This window comes from Numida meleagris, chromosome 5, assembly GCF_002078875.1.
Source record: "Numida meleagris isolate 19003 breed g44 Domestic line chromosome 5, NumMel1.0, whole genome shotgun sequence".
Classification (NCBI taxonomy): domain Eukaryota; kingdom Metazoa; phylum Chordata; class Aves; order Galliformes; family Numididae; genus Numida; species Numida meleagris.
The window spans coordinates 69685459-69699762 of NC_034413.1; the positions used below are offsets into that span (position 1 = coordinate 69685459).

A 14304-nucleotide genomic window follows, 5' to 3' on the forward strand; every position below is an offset into this window, starting at 1 on the left:
ACCAGCAGCCTTCATGTTTCCTTTAGTCCAGCAGGCAAACTTCATCCAGGGCTGCTCTACCGCTGCCTGAGGGGAGAGCTGACTAAAAGAGCGGGGTGAGTGTTCTCTGAAGGCCTGGATTACACAAATCACTCAGAGTATGAAAATTGTATCACTACTCCATACTTCATTCAAGTTGTTTGAACAAGTGTAAATGCATGCACTACAGAGTTCTTCCACATTTATGCGTTTTCCCACTATCTGCAAGATTTCTGCAATGAGTTTAGCCTGACTGGGCAGAACCTTTTAGAGCCAAACAAGCTCGCAGACCAAGTTTTACATCTGTTACCGTGACAAAACAGCTTACATCTTGCAGCCTTACCTTTCTGGATCAGTTACCTGGAGCTGTCTAATGTTACAGCTGTACTTCCCTGCGCGTTTATGAACCAGAGAATCTCTTGTTGAGTGACACTGCAATTAGCAAGAGAAGGCAACAAGCCTGCAAAGAAAAGGGGCCTTCTACCCCAAGAGATACCTTTGACCTTGTGAGCACTTTACTTCCAGCCAGGTGGCTCCTGGTGGAAGGAGAATAAGGTTCTTTACTTCACAGCAGTGTAGAACTTCACCAGGATAACAGCTCACATAAGATTCAGCTATTTAAGACAAAATACAACTCCATATTATTTCTTAGCTTTAGTATGAATTCTTTGAAGAGACATTTAGCACAGTTTTCATATCTTAAGGCACCTAAGTGGCAAGTACCTCACCTATATCATTTTTTAGCTTTTTGACCAGTACAAATAATTTCTAGACTTGCATATTTTAAGCATATTCACTGTGTATATTAATGTTTGCAAATAACTAACTACAGTCACAGCACTGCTCTTGTGATGCTCAGTGTCACTTTAAATAGCTTGAGTTCACTGACAAGAAAACTCATTCATTCTTCACTAAAAGTGCCAAACTTTCAGAAATTCTCCCCAAATTGATAAGAATAGAACTTCCCATAGAACATTAATCTTTGCTAAGGACAGATATAACACTGCACAAAATCTCTGTTCATTTATTAACCATAGAAAGGATCTCATTTGGTGACACTGAGAAGTGCTTTGTTTATTGCTTTTTTTTATTACCAGAAGTACAGCTAATCACACTGTATTCCAAAACCTTTATTTCACAGTAGCAAATTAATATACAATAAATCTCTTCTGATGAGAGGGAAGTAGAACTGGAATAGTTCAAGCCTCTTGAGAGTTTTAGTAAGCTTCTATGTACGAGAAAATGTTAGTTAGAAAAATAACACAAAATATCTCCCCTCAAATTCTAGCATGAAATACTAAGACGAGTGACATCAAGGCAGAATTCCCACCATTTTCAGTGAGTTGTTTTTTTTTTGCCCTGGGTTAAAGCCATTTGAAGAGCTACTGTTAAAAAAAAAACAACCAAAAAAACCCCACATTTTCCAGCACGAAACTCTACAGGGTATGAACTCAAACTGTGCCCCAAGTTGAATTTGGATAGCTGCCTGAAAATACACCTCTCTTTATAAAAAAAATAGAAAGGCAAGTACAGCAAAGTCACTTGAAGAAAACAAAAAGAGAGTACCAAGAGCCTTCAACATAGTTAAACTATACATGAAGCATTTCACAGAATTTTTCTAGTATTTATCCAACTAAGTTCTCTACAATGGTACTATACTGTGCACCGAGACATTAACAACTCTCCACGATCAAATCAGGTAATTTGTACTCTGCAAAAGAATCATGCCTCAATCGGTTTTGTACATAGATACTCTGTAACTCTTTTGGTATTTGTTAAACCTTTTTAACAAAAAGGCCAGAAAAATAAACCAGACTTTGAGTATTACAACTTTCTTAGCCAGCAGACAGGAGGTGAAGAGCTCGTGTCCTAGAAATACGGCAGATTCCACAACACAGCAGTAAGCAAATCCTGCCTCAGCAGCCATACACTTCAGCACTGGAATGTGTATAGGCTGGAGCCAACAATAATGACGATGGGAAGACAAACTCTCAACAGCTGCCTTAGCCAGGGTGAGAATAGAGGAGGCTGCTGTCACTTCTTCAGCAGAGAGAGCCTTCCTAAACCTCCATGATCTGGCAGTCATTAATAAGGACAGGTACAGGCACTTGGTAAGGATCTGGTTCTAAGCCTACTAAATAAAGCCAGAGGAAAGACTTTGGTGACAAACTGGCTTAGAACCTGAGTAAGGAATAGAAACAGTATACAAACCTAGAACAAGTGTTCAATCTATAATAGTTAGTATTGGAAAAACATATGATTATTAAAATCCCAAGCTACTTGAAAGGAAGCTAAACCTCTCAACACACCTTCCTGGCAGCCATTATCCAGACAAAAGTTGCATTACATTTTGACTGAGTCAAGACTGAAAGATTCCTATTATTGCACAAACAGCTACAGCTGTGGTACATTACCAAACAGCCCTAAAAAGTGAGTGCAACAACATTAATTATCTAGTTTCTGTAGTGAGGCAGCAGACAGTTTTGAAATTTCAGATGCCTTGAATTATCCTCACTGTTCTCTCTCCAGTAACTTCAATTGATTTGAAGGTTTTTATGTCACCTGAAGAGACTGACTTATTTACTGAAACCTTCCTGCTGAAATATTTTCTATAATTGATTGTAATTACAGCAATTGATCATAATTGCCCTTTGCAGAGGCATTTGAAATTCCAGAGATAGATTTCAGTTGCATTCAAGTAAAAGAAAAAACAATGAGGGTATCCAAGCATTGACCTGTTATCTTTTTTCTTTGCCCACATCAATGTATTTAATGACCTTAGAAAATTCCAAAAGCAAATTTAAATTACATTTACATATATAAAATAGTTAAATATACTTAGCTAACACTGAGAAAATAAAATCACGAGCAACATGGAAGACAAAAACTTGAAGAGATGACTGATTCTAAAGTAACTAAAGACTTTTCACTGAGTCTCTGGATGCAGCAATCACATCAGCACTTCTCCAGAGAAGTACTACTTGTAGTTAAAGATCTCTGAAAGCTTAGATTATTCTCTTTTTAGAGCACTGCATGAGCAATTAATTAGTCCAGTATTCACTGCTGCAGTCCTCATTAAGTTTTATATCCTAGGAGATAGTATTATTACTTGCTCCTCTCCCCCCCCCCCTTTTTTTTTTGCCACTAACTTACTGGAATAAGTGGTCAAAATTCCTAGAAAATTCAGTGGCATCAAGATTCTTAATGCAAAGAATACAGATTTGTCAGACACCGAAAGACAGAACAGTTGATAATAATAAGAGGCTATGCAGATAGCTATGTATTGAAGTCAACTGAGTTTGAACTCAATTAAAGATGAGGGAAACTCACAGCTTACAATTCATGTGGCACATACAAGTATCTGTTAAAATGGTGTCAAATAACATTTTAAGTCACATGTGTGGACACAGTCATGAGACTAAAATAAATAATGGGTACTTTATTATCTGAGATTACCTCAAAAGCGTGGTACTTTCTGACAATGCTTACAAAGAATCAAGTCAAAGAATGCCAAAGTCACATGGATCGGTGAAACCCTGGTGACTGCTAGTTTCTTCCACTCAGTTTTCTCATGATAGGGCTGTCAGGTTCAGCATTAGTGAAAATACTTCCTACAACAACATGAGTACCCCAGATGTTATGACGAATAACTTTGCAGCAGCCAAGATCATCAACAGAGAATCCGAAGTAGCGGTAGCGTTCATCTGTTTCAAACAGAGTGTTGTTTGTGTAAGGTCCAAAAAACTAGGTGGAAAAGAAGAGAAGTTTTCATTATTATTTTGAACATTTTCTACCACGAGAGTTAACAGCCCAGTAACAACGCATTCAGGTTTTTGAAGTGTCAGACTTACTCCTTTTTGAAAAGGAAAGGAAAAGACAGCAACAAAACTAAATCCAGAAATACCACTTACATCCATTGGAAGAAATTGTACGTGCAGTTTTGCTTGAGACACCTACAGGCAGAGCACCCCTGATTGTATTGATAACCCATTTGTAAAGGGGTATTACACTTTTAGCACAGACAGAGGGCTGAGGGCATGTCAGCACGTCTGAATGTCTAATAAGTCACACGTACTAAAAACCTCAAAGCGTTTTCAAAAAATTCTGCTGCTGCTTCAGACATTAAGAATAGAAATCTCCTATGAATCCACAAAAATTAAGGCATGTACCTTTTCAGTGAGCCTCTAAGGATGCTTTTAACAGTAAAATCTGCATCAATCTGAAAAGGGTATTTCAGCTGCTTTATCTCAGAAGAGGAAGTTTCTGACAAAAGCATACTGCTGATGGACAGATTATGGGTAAGGATGTCACTACCAAACTAGAACCCAAAGAAAATATCCTACTTTCATTAATCTGTAACTGCTCTTTAAATGTGCTGAATTCTCAGTGATGCTTTTAAGTACCATAAACATCTTCAACTGCCTTCTTAGCTTACAAGCAATCCCTGTTAAACCTATTTGGCTCTGCGACACAGTAAACCACCATCTTTCATGGTGTTTTTAGATATAAACCCCCCTAAAATGAGCTTTGCTATGATTATGTTCAGGTATGAGACTTTTAACAATTAGCTCTCCAACAAAAATGCACGTACACACGCACGTGCTTTGATAGAAACTCAATTCTCTTTTCTAACTTTTAAGATGCTGTTACATTTCATGGACGTCTTGGTAAGAAACTGTCAGCTCCTCCAGAGAACTCGTGTAATGTGATAATGAATTCCAGGCTGTTTAATTGGAATAAGCTATTCATTTATTCTACGTAACAAATCATTAACTTGTGCAAAGAGGTTTGTTGTTGTTTTTTTAGAAGCACCCATCTACACAAACAGGTGTATAGACAACCAAGAGACCTTTTGGAAGGCAGAAGCAGCCCACAGCTGTAGAAGCACAGCGACAAGCTTTTAGGCATCAAATTCCTACAGTTATCTAAAATTCAACTTCATTGCTGAACGCTGTTCTCTGAAGTGCCAACTGCAACAGCAGACACAGTATACTAAGGGTCATAACCTATCTTCCAAAATTATAAAAGGAATTATCCTATGGTAACAGCTTTGTGGCAATATGATAGAGTTGGATTTAACCCACACAGAAGAACTCCAGTACCAGTGCTAGTTCAGACAATAGGGTTCTACACAGCACATGACTTACTGCCAGTCCTGAGGAAGGATCAATGAAGTCAGCCCAATAGCCTTCAGAACAGATTGCATAGCAGATTTCCTTGGCACCATTAATGAACTTAGAAGAAGAAAAAGGAAGGAAGAATATCAGAACTGTTTTATATACAGGCAGACAGATAGATATACACAGATCAGAACACACAAAACATACTGAAAATGAACTAGCAGAAATTCTTGTTCTCTACTAGTATACGAGAAATTCAGCTTATTTTCAACGAAAATATTAACAATATTAAGACAACTAAAGTGAATGGCATACATTAGGCTACTTCAATCATACAACATCTGTAAGTGCTCCTTGTGCCAGTCAGTAACGTATTACCTGCTTGTGTGTGGAATAATGTAACTGCCCTGATTATTCGTGCAGACTGCAGTCATACCTGTTAGCCTCTCAAAGTCATCAAGTATTACTTCAATGGGACCACAAATCTCACCTGAACTCTGCAAATTTGATGTGAATGCAGCATTATGTTTTTGTATAAAAATACGGTTTTGCTGTAAAGGTCTGCTCTTAGCTAGCAGGAAAGTACCAATGTAGTGCTGGTAGTACAAACATACAACTGCAAGTGATTTTTGAGGGACGTTTTAGTTCAGCATCATGACAGCAAGCAGTTCCTTAAATACTTGATTTTTTACAGCAGTCTACACCAATTCTGTTGTTGTACTTAATTCTCAGTTAGGATGAACAACACTTTCAAACTTTCCTACCGTTGGACAAAGTTGGTTTGTTTACAATACAGGATACCAGCTGATGTTTATGAAAATACTATTTCAAACTAAGTAACGTACCAAGAGGTTCCCTATTCTCTAATGCCTCACCACAAACCTCCCTTCTCTGGAGAAATCTCTTAAAGAAGTCTCTACATTTTTACAGCAACTTTTTCACATCAGCTGATTTAACAATGCTATTTTTTAAATCTTCGGTGCTGAGTCGCAGTTATCTGTTTGCCAGACACAGAAAAATATTAAACAACCAAACACCTAAATTTAAAGCCGACATCACAACACAGGGACAAGAAAATCACATAACCTACAGATTACATAGCACATTTTTGCACAGATAGATGAGCAAGAACACAAGACCTCAGTTATGTGCTTTTAATCACCTAGATCAGCAGTTTCCAACCCATGTTAGGAGGGTCAGAATTCACAGGGTAAGTTCTCAACACGTCTGCAAAGGCAAATGAGAGCCCTCCCCCCCAAAGCCTTAAGAAATGTGATGATTCCAGAATTGTCCATGCACTCTGAGGAAAGCATGTCCAAGTACAAGATTCCAAACAGCTAAATACACTGATCTGGAGAGAAGTAGACATAGAATTCATGCAGCTCCCTTGAAACACAAAGGAATTTCCCTAATCTCATATGAAGACATACCTCTAACTTCAGAATAAATTAATACTTTATTTACTTCCATTTTGTTCCCTGACAAGTTTGAGGTACAAAGATTATTGAAGTTGCTCAGCCTCACCCCTTTGGAGGTCCAAAATAAGGAAGTTTATTCATTACATTAACCAGTTCCACACATTGAGGTCTGATGCCTCTGAAGATTAGCCACAAACATTAGCAAGCCATGTGAAGGCAGCATTTAAGGCATGACATTTCTGATACAACACTAGATCAAAAGATGTAGTGTAACAAGCCCACAGCAAGCTCTTAGAGCAGCGTTAGTAACCACCTGAGATCCACCACTGTAAATGCTTAGATCTGGCTGTAAATAACCCTCATTACTTGAGCTCAAGTCTCTCACGTTGAATTAGTATTTTTAATGTAACTTCTAACCATTTATGAAGCAAACAAACAGACCATTTCCTTGTGAATTTGCTGTTAGTAACCTTTAGTCCGGGAGGTTACAGCTAACATCCTAACACTCCTACAATGACAATATTAGACTTGACAGGGAGGTGCACAAGGAAGAAAGATGCCAATTAACATATTATTAGACCAGATTACAGTGCCAAAGATCAACAGACCATACATAATTCAAAGAGAAGAACACACTAAGATGACGGGACTTTTAATTTGCATGTCATTTTTTATGTTGATACTGCAGACAGCTTGTTTCTTTTAGTGGTAACACATACATTGCTTTCTACAGACCACACCTGCAATTTACAAGGCTGTAAATGACATTAAAAGCTGGATCTGACCCTCACTGCATAAATGAAAATCTTATCAGATGATTTTTTTTTAATAGTTTTAGGAAAATTACAAGTAATACCTAAAAATGTTGTATTTCACATGCCAAGAGAAAAAAAAATGCCAGCAGTGGCTAACAGTGACGCCTGCTGGAGCAGGTACAAAACAACCTGAACAATGAGAAACGAAGCTATTTTCAGAGAGACCTCTAGTGGCAAGAGAGCATCAAGTCAGAACTCATGAGGCTGGTTAGCATTCGATCCATTCAGCGTTACTGATATCCAGACTAGAAGATCTACCTGTTACCAGGATGAGGAAACAGAGCAACCACTTTTGTAAGTGAGGATGCACGAAGTCCATGCTTGAATTTTAATTACACCACCAAAAAAATAAGAGTAGAAAAATGCCACAAAACACAGGCTACTAATGTGGAAATAAGGTGAGAAAATACTTGCTGCCCTTTAAGTGCAAGAAGACAATGTCTCATGTGTTACTTTAGTGTTTTACAACATACACAGTTGACTCCATCTACTGTATAAAGAATTCAATAGTTTTATGAGAAATTTCAAGTAGAATAATAACACGACAGAGTTAAAAGTTGTCTCCATTTTATCAGAAAGAGAACACAGGATTAGCTTAAACATGCAATATGGTATATTCCTACCAGAGCTGGAAATGAACCAGAATATACATGTAAACACACAGAAGATTAATCTACAAAGATAAAAATGATACTTATGTCAACTACTTACATTTTCTAACAGCGTTTCTCTCTCTTCTTCTACTTCTTGACTCCATACAGTCATATCATTTTTAGTCTTCTGGGTAACAGTCAGTACTGTTAAATGGTTGGCATTCACTTCTGGAAACATTGATTCGAAGTCTAAAAGTGAAACCAGTACTTTATGGCTTGCTCTTAAAGATTTTCCAGTTCTAGATAAATCAGCAACCCTAATTTAGAGCTTTCAATTCATTTGAATACAACATATATGTGCATTTGTTTTTTTTAAATATCAGATCAACAAGCAGTGTACATTCATAAGGCCCCATTAGCTACTTATAGACTGGAGTCTGCTATTTCAAGACCTCCTCTATAATTGTAATTAAGGCCTCAGTATTCTGTAAATTTTAGAATATGCAAACAAGTAGCTTGCTTTGCAAAAAGATAACACCTAGGAAATTTTTTTTATTTCAAAATGAACAGAACTCCAGTTCTCTGCATGAGGTGCACAGATCCGTATTTTCTGGTTAAGTCAGAAGATCCCACACATACTAATTTTTTGTATTAAACCTTTCAGTAGAAGTGTCCCAGATCTGCATCAGACTGCTCCTAGGACACAACAGCAGACTCACAGAAAGGGTCCAAACCAAAATCTTTCTCCCCCTACATCATTTATTGGAGCAGAGCACTCCATTTTAACGAAACTCAAAGCACTGTCAGCAGCAACATTTCAGTCTTCATTTTACATGTCCTTTTTTTCTGTGAAATACAAACTTTGGATTCCCTTATTGCATTACACATTCTGTGATGTCAGTTCCACCAAAGCCTTTACTCACATGTTTTTACTTTTAAAAAGAGTTTATGGGTTGTTGTTTTTTTTTAAATCATCAAAAAAAAGTCAACCTTTTTTATACCTTTCCTCAACAGTTCAGGGCAAGCTTGTACTGCACATTCCACTTTTGCATTTTCAAAGTACGTTTCAGCGTTATTTATTTGTTGTTTCTGTGGAACATCAGAACCCTGAGGAAAAAATAAAGAAGAAAAATTAGCTTTCCTTCTCTTTAATAAACAACAGGAATAACATCACACACCAGACTGTATTTTGTGACTGTATGCCTACTGATATAGCCAAGAAGTCTCACAGAAAGATGATTTGCTATCACTTGCAACTAGTTCTTACATATTAAAGTTAGTACAGTTAGATATTAAAGTTAGATATTAAAGTATGCTTATAGCCTACTAGTTGAACAGAAATTCTACATTCTATTTTATTCTAACTGCATTATCCACAGCCTTAACCAATAGGGAAACTTCTGAAAAATACCTGTTTGAAACAATGGCCTGCAAGCATTTGATACAACAGCAACTGACAGATTTCAGACGTATGCACATAACCTGAGCCAGAGTAAAACTTGGAAGCTCTACAGCAGCTGAAGAGCTCTGAAATTCCAGTAATTTCAGCTCTAGCTGAAACTGTAGCCTGTAAGGTAGAACTATTCTATCTTGAAAAATCAAATTGTTTTCCAATAATACCAATTTTATATCCTATAGCTTCTAAAAAAAAAAACCACCTTATTTTTGGGGGTACATTACAAATCCAGCACTGTAAGTCAGATACACAGAATTTATTATGATGTCCTTAAGAAGGTAATTAAAACAGCTGTCTGCTTTGGGATAGCAACTACTATGTAACATGGGTGCAGAATGCTTACAAACAGCTTTAGCAGGTATAACCTTGCTTTAATTTACAAGAAATTTCAGCAACTTGAGACTTAAGTTACAAGGCTGAGTAGTATATTAAGTCCCACTTAGCACCAGTTTGTAACTGCAAGTTCTCTCTGGAGGAAACTATTCCACTGAATACACAGCATAGCTGACTTTTTTATTCTATAAAGCAAGAGTGATAGGGAAAAAACAGAAAACAGACATGTAGACAAACAACAGGAATTAACCACACTTCAATACACACATTTCCACATGCATTTTGCATTATGACTGTAACATCACTGGGACAGATCAGCTGGTACTTCGAGCCTGACAAATCACAGTCATGCTGCTATACCATTTCTTTTCTTCCTAATTGCTGGTTGCTTCCCTTACTAAGAACAGTGATGTAACAGCTGATTTTGATTTCTTGTCTACTGCTCCCATTCTGTCCAGCTAAAGACAACTCACAGTACACACACTTAATTATCTACACTATAATTAAGGGACTACAGCCATTTTCCAAAGAGCTATACCACATTTTCATACTAATGGGCTTGTAGGTTCATTTATATTAGTTTCATGCAAACAGAATTCCTCTGACTGTTCAAGCACAGCTACTCGAGCTTCAGCAGCACCGAGCTTTTCTCCTGCCTGCTGTAGCAACCCATGGGAGGATTTTGTATTCAGTCCAGATCTGGGTCTTCTAGAGAAGTAGTTCAGCATTTTCACTAGCTAAACACTGCTCACGGATTCCTGAGCAACACTGGTATTAAACAAGCTGATTCTTGTTAACTTGTTTAACTGCCTTCTGAATACCAGTTGCAAAACCTTTCCAGTTTCACCATTCCATCTGGACAGCAGCAGGTGCACTGATGACTTCATTATACAAGTCATCTTTCTAGAATGCAGACATGCCATCACTGCACCTGGTTTGTGTTAAGTAAACCAAAGGTTAGATTTTTTTCTGTTGGTCTTTTAACTGAAGTTGTGATTCATACACACTGAAAACAGACTTTTGGGAACTCGTTTTCTCAACACTTTGAAATACGGTGCATTAAAAAAAAACACACTACACAGCACTTTTACAACAGAGATTTACTAGCTGACTTCTGACGTCTGAACATGTCAAGAACTCAGAGATTGGAAAGCTGAGTCAGCAGCTAGTAGCAATAAACATTTGTTGAAACAGTCTGACCACGCAAGTCAAGCTAGCAATTAACAACCTGCCTGTCATCAACAAGGCACTTGACTGGCTGCAAGTTTTGCCACTGCCAAAATGCACTCTTATTTTGAGACTTGGGGTTGAGCTACATTGGTCTGCTTCTCATGTCTGAATTCCACAGGAATCAGAACTAAACAGACAGGTTTGAAAACACTGTCTAAACTATGGAAGGCCAAATCCACTAAATGAAATACCGAAGTAAGAAACTACCACTCTTATTTGATAAAAGGTGGTAAGACTTGGCAAGCAGTACATTTTGATACTGCAGTTTTCACACATCCATGTAAGTCACGTCGCTAGGTTCTACACAGGCTTCCTTACCCCACCTGAAGTTCATCTTTCAAAGCCATCTGGAACATCATGAAAATCTTTTTACAGAAGGAAGACACAATAATCATGTTTCTCTTGGACAAGAAATATCAGCTTTGCTCAGAAGCTTGTTCTTACCTGAAATTCATTTATGTATTGTGCCATTACAAATTCATGCCTTTCATTCGGCGAAGGCTCCGCTAATATATCAGGCAGACTTTTTGAGGCTTGGCTTTTCCTCTGAGCAGCAGTACCATTTAGGTGACAGTCAAAACCAATATTACCAGGCAACTGGAATCTCTGGTCCTGAGGACCAAATGGACCCATTACTTCATCAGGCCATACTGTTCTTGGACCTGTAAAAGTCAAGGCCTTGCTTTAGTCATCGTGTTATTTAAAAAGGAATTTAAAAAAAAAAAAGAAAAGCTCAAATATCTTTATTTGATCACAATCACAAAACCAAGGCAACGAGAACACGGGTTTAAGTGTCCTGCCATAAAAAAACACACTTCAGAATTCCTAGTTTTATATGGAGTGTACAGTTGTGATAGTACATCAATTCAAAGAAAATGAATTTGCTTGTTCTTACATAAATCAGGAGGTGTAGCAGCAACATGAGGCTCGTCTGAGCCAGAGGAACCTGCTGTAGAAAAAGCCTTGGGATTTACAACTCTTTTGACTAAGGAATAAAACCCTGGTAGGTAGGTGACCAATCTTGCTCTGTTACAGAGCACCTGAGAAGACAAAAACAAAAGCAAGTATTATATACTGCTAACAAAATTACTAGTTCACGTACAATTCTGTATATCGTAAAACTTCATTCCGTAATTAAAACTGTAATTTAACTATCAGCAATTGTTTTCGTAACACAGAAGTTTAAAAAACACATTATTATTTTTTCTTTTATCAGGAATAGCTTTCTAAGTTAATGAAAAGCCTTGAAAGCACTTAGGAAAAGACCTCCTTATTTGAGGGGAAAAAATGAGTTTAAGTAGCACCACTCAAACGTCATAACCCAAATTAAGTTATAGCTGTGGAAAATCAATGCACCCAGCCTTGTTTCCATGATTGTCACAATTCAATCGCTACAAGAAATACCGCTAGTTAAGTAACTGCTGATATCCAAGACCTCTGCCCTGAAAACCAGTGCAAACATTAGTTGGTCTATATTCACACTTCCTAAAAGACTTGAGGGGACACTAGATAATATCACTACAGATGCATCTTGTATTTTTCATCTAGAAGCACACATATGCACACACACACACACGCTTCTTTGGCAGCAAAGCACACCCACCAACAGCTCCGAAGGACGCAGGCAGACATGCATACCAAAACTGGTGGGTATGGTAATTTCTACTTCTGTATTTTGCACTCGAAATCCATAAATATTTAACACATGCAAAACCGAAGCGAGCGCAACCAATGTTAGATTTGCAAATTCAGCACATTCACGTATTTATAAACAAGCATTACTGCAAACAGATTAGTTCAGCACCCCGGGCAAACTGCCAGCGAGCCATAAAACCTTTATGAATTCTGCTGTCTTGGGATACACCAGCAAATCTGCTTCGCGCCACGGCGTTATACCATCAACAGAGCTATCCATTGCTATCAGAAGCTGATTCAGTCAGGTGGTAAACAGAAAGTGATGCAACACGGTCTCCCTCCGAATGCAAATGGTCTCAACAACAGAGCTTGGGAGAACCATTAGTGCTTCAACATGAGGAGTAACTCTCAAACCCAACGATAGCATCTTCAGCAGGGCAAGAAGCAACTGTTACTGATGTTTGTGTTTTTTTTTTTTAAATAAGGAATAATCAAGTGCCATGATAAAATGGCCAAGTCTACCCATTCTTTTATACTTCAGAAACAGAGGGATGACTTTCCTGATGCAGTTACATACCTATTAGAAAAGTAACCCATCATATACTCAAAAGGTGAAATTAAAAGCATCACTTAGAAGGCCTCAAAACTACTCATAATTTGTGACTACGCTTACACAAAACCACGCAGTGCTGAGAAACAGAAATCCCACCTGCCACAGCGTGGGTGCTTTTTCTTTTTTTTTTTTACTGGAAAAACCGCTTTTGTTAACAATCAGATTCATTTAACATGGAGATATCAGGATTGTGCACACAGAGTGTGACAGGACATCCCAAGCTGGAAGGGACCCGTATGGACACAGCGCTGTGACACAGCCGTGTTGATTCAGCCCGACTTTGCAAACATTTACACACCTGACATCGCACCACAGAACAACACCCCCTGAAATCACGGCGTTACAGCGGCTTGCACGACAAAACGAGACCAGCAACGGGTGCTATCCCTCAGCCTAAGCCCTTTGCTTTAACTCACGGTATGAAAACCACAAAGAACCTGGTGCACCTCCACCCTTAATCCAACTGAACCACAGCAACTGGTTTTCCAAACCCAGCCGGAAGGAGGAGGTCGATCCCCATCACCTTTCAGTACGGCGTAGCGGGGTACGACCGAGGCCCACGAACAGAGCCGCAGCCCCCACACCTGGCCCGGGTTACTCACGTTGGCCATGACAGATCAGATGCTCGGCTGCCCCTCGCCCAGCGCTCCGGCTCCCCCTGCAAGAGAAGCGAACGCAGAGATCCCCGAGGCCCCGCACGGACCAGCCAGCCCCAAGCCACTCTCCCCGGCCCCACCTCAGGGCCACCCCCGCTCCCGCCTCACACGGCCCCGGCGCAGCGGGAGAAGACAGGAGCCCTGCGCCGCGCTTCCTACAAAATGGCGGCGGCCGCCGACCCGCCCGCCCCCCCCGGCCACCAGACCCAAGCAGTCGCTCGCTGAGCCATCGATCAGTGGGTGTGTTTGAAGCGGGCGCGGGGCGGCTGGGCGAGTGGGCCGGCAATCGATTGGTCAGGGCTGGGGGTGCGGCGCGGCGGTGGGGCTTCCCCTCGGGGCCTGGCCCGAGCCGAGTACGTAGGGGTACGCAACGCCGCGTCGGTGCGGCAGGGGTCAGCAGAGCTGCGTGCAGCGTGC

The 14304-nt window shown here is 39.4% G+C and overlaps 1 protein-coding gene across 1 annotated transcript; it reads right to left on the minus strand.

Moving 5' to 3' along the window:
* Positions 1072-14033, minus strand: MMADHC (methylmalonic aciduria and homocystinuria, cblD type). Its single transcript, XM_021399414.1, has 8 exons — positions 13968-14033; positions 13834-13889; positions 11879-12023; positions 11428-11645; positions 8966-9071; positions 8083-8213; positions 5166-5252; positions 1072-3762 (listed from the first exon to the last, which is right to left on the minus strand). The coding sequence occupies exons 2-8, from the start codon at positions 13840-13842 to the stop codon at positions 3565-3567; spliced, it is 894 nt and encodes a 297-aa protein (XP_021255089.1). The 5' UTR covers positions 13843-13889; positions 13968-14033; the 3' UTR covers positions 1072-3564.

Excerpts from the sequence above, each read along its gene's own strand:
- MMADHC (XM_021399414.1), bottom strand. Across the intron at positions 5,253-8,082 it reads GAGAAACGCTGTTAGAAAAT|TTCATTAATGGTGCCAAGGA; the intron begins GTAAGTAGTTGA and ends TCTTCTTCTAAG. Across the intron at positions 3,763-5,165 it reads ATCCTTCCTCAGGACTGGCA|TTTTTTGGACCTTACACAAA; the intron begins GTAAGTCATGTG and ends TTTTCCACCTAG.